Below are 2035 nucleotides of genomic sequence, written 5' to 3'. Positions count from 1 at the left end.
GCTTGATCACCTAAACCGAGGACAGGAGACACTGGATACAGCAACCTAACCAACAAAACAAGGATCTAATCATAACATATAGTGAATATAAATTGCATATTTATACACACTATTTTTGTAAAAATAAAAATAAAATCATGTCGGGCATGATTTTATATACGAGAATTAGGTACTGAGGTCTGCATTAGTGCATTTAGTGTGGTAGCTGCAACGCGTGGTCAGAGTCGCTCCCCTCTGATTATAAATTAGTTAGGTACTTCGTAGTGGCCGCAGCAGTCTCGATGGCCGCCGCCGACTCCTCCCCGCTCCACATCGTCATTTTCCCTTGGCTCGCGTTCGGCCACTTGATCCCCGGCCTCGAGTTCGCCGAGCGCCTCGCAGAGCACGGCCAGCGCGTGTCTTTCGTCTCCACCCAGGGCATCCTCCGCAGGCTCCGCCCGGTCGCGCCCGCGTTGGCCTCGCTCATCGACTTGGTGGCCCTCCCGTTCCCGCGCATTGACGGCCTCCCCGATGGCGCCGAGGCCACTAGCGACCTCCCGCCCGGCACGGCCGAGCTCCACGTGCAGGCCATGGACCGCCTCGCCCCGGCCTTCTCCGCCTTCCTCGGTGCCGCCTGCGCCGACGGGAGCGACCGCAAGGTGGACTGGGTGCTCCTCGACAACTTCCACGCGTCCATGGCGGACGTCGCCAGCGAGCACAAGGTTCTGGAGATGGATATAGTACAGCGCAATGAAATTAAAATGATACCCCTGCACTGCAGTAACCCCCTTCCCATGTCCTGCAGGTTCCCTGCATACTGAACATGCCCTACTCCGCGGCGACGACAGAGGATTTCGGCATTCCAGACCCGTCGGTTCTACCAATGTTCCGGCCATTTGTGGAGACCTTCAAGAGATGCAAAGTCATCGCTGCTCGTAGCAGCTTCGAGTTGGAACCGGAGTCCCTGCCTCTCATGACAAAGATCCTCGGGAAGCCGGTCATCCCCGTGGGCCTACTTCCTCCGGCGCCCGCCGGAGGCAACACGCAGCGCGACGACAGCGCAGCCCTGTCGTGGCTCGACGAGCAGCCGTCCAAGTCCGTTGTCTACGTCGCCTTCGGGAGCGAGTACCCGATGACCGTCAAGCAGCTGCACGAGATCGCGCGCGGGCTGGAGCTCGCCGGGACGCGCTTCCTCTGGGCCCTCAAGAGGCCTAGCGTCGCCCACCCCGACGAGGACCTCCTGCCGCCAGGTTTCGAGGAGCGCACGCGCGGCCGTGGCTCCGTCGTCACGGGCTGGGTTCCTCAGACCAGCATACTGGGGCATGGCGCCGTCGCCGCGTTCATGATGCACTGCGGCTGGGGCTCCACCATCGAGGCGCTTCAGTACGGCCATCCTCTGGTCATGATGCCAGTTCTCGTCGACCACCTGTCCACCGCGCGGGTGATGGAGCAGCGGAAGGTCGGAGTCAAGGTGCGGAAGGAGAAGAGTGACGAAGCGTTCCTTGGTGACAACATCGCCACAGCGATACGGGCTGTCATGTGCGAAGAAGAGAGCAAGAGGATCTTTGTGGCCAATGCTAAGAGGATGCAGGAGATTGTGGCAGACGACGAGTGCCACAAGAGGTACATAGACGAATTCGTTCAGAGCCTGAGAACCTACAAGAACTGAAACATGCATGCTGAGTGCACTCAGGCAGCATACTTGGCAATGGCATTGGCGTTACACAAGTGATCCGCTGGACTCCAGCTAATAGTACGATGTATCTTATTTTGCTGCAATATGTAACTTTATCATTGTTTGGTTGTAAAAATATTTGAATTTGTTTCTCGTGAATTGCATGAAAGTTATTCATATCTATCATTACAAAAGCTGACTCGAAATAACCACTGAGAGCAACTCTAGATATTTCTTTAATTAACTTGCTAAATTCATAAATTTAGCGAGTTAATAAAATAAGTAGCAACTTTAGTTTATTTCTCTCTAATAGTTTTTTTGGCAGTAGCTTGCTAAACAAATTTGGCATTGGGAATCCTAAACTATTTCTAACAAACCAAA

The 2035-nt window shown here is 54.4% G+C and overlaps 1 protein-coding gene across 1 annotated transcript; it reads left to right on the top strand.

The window, feature by feature from the left end:
* Window positions 1–271: 271 nt before the first annotated feature.
* On the top strand, window positions 272–1830 carry sm2 (rhamnosyl transferase). The gene is made up of 2 exons (NM_001360112.1): window positions 272–701; window positions 785–1830. The coding sequence occupies exons 1-2, from the start codon at window positions 282–284 to the stop codon at window positions 1646–1648; spliced, it is 1284 nt and encodes a 427-aa protein (NP_001347041.1). The 5' UTR covers window positions 272–281; the 3' UTR covers window positions 1649–1830.
* Window positions 1831–2035: the final 205 nt, after the last annotated feature.

Source organism: Zea mays, chromosome 2, assembly GCF_902167145.1.
Source record: "Zea mays cultivar B73 chromosome 2, Zm-B73-REFERENCE-NAM-5.0, whole genome shotgun sequence".
NCBI lineage: Eukaryota > Viridiplantae > Streptophyta > Magnoliopsida > Poales > Poaceae > Zea > Zea mays.
This window is presented reverse-complemented; position numbering and strand designations above follow the sequence as displayed.

Coding starts and splice junctions, on each gene's coding strand:
- sm2 (NM_001360112.1), top strand. CDS start 282: ATGGCCGCCGCCGACTCCTCCCCGCTCCACATCGTCATTTTCCCTTGG. Junction 702..784: donor ACGTCGCCAGCGAGCACAAG/GTTCTGGAGATG, acceptor CATGTCCTGCAG/GTTCCCTGCATACTGAACAT.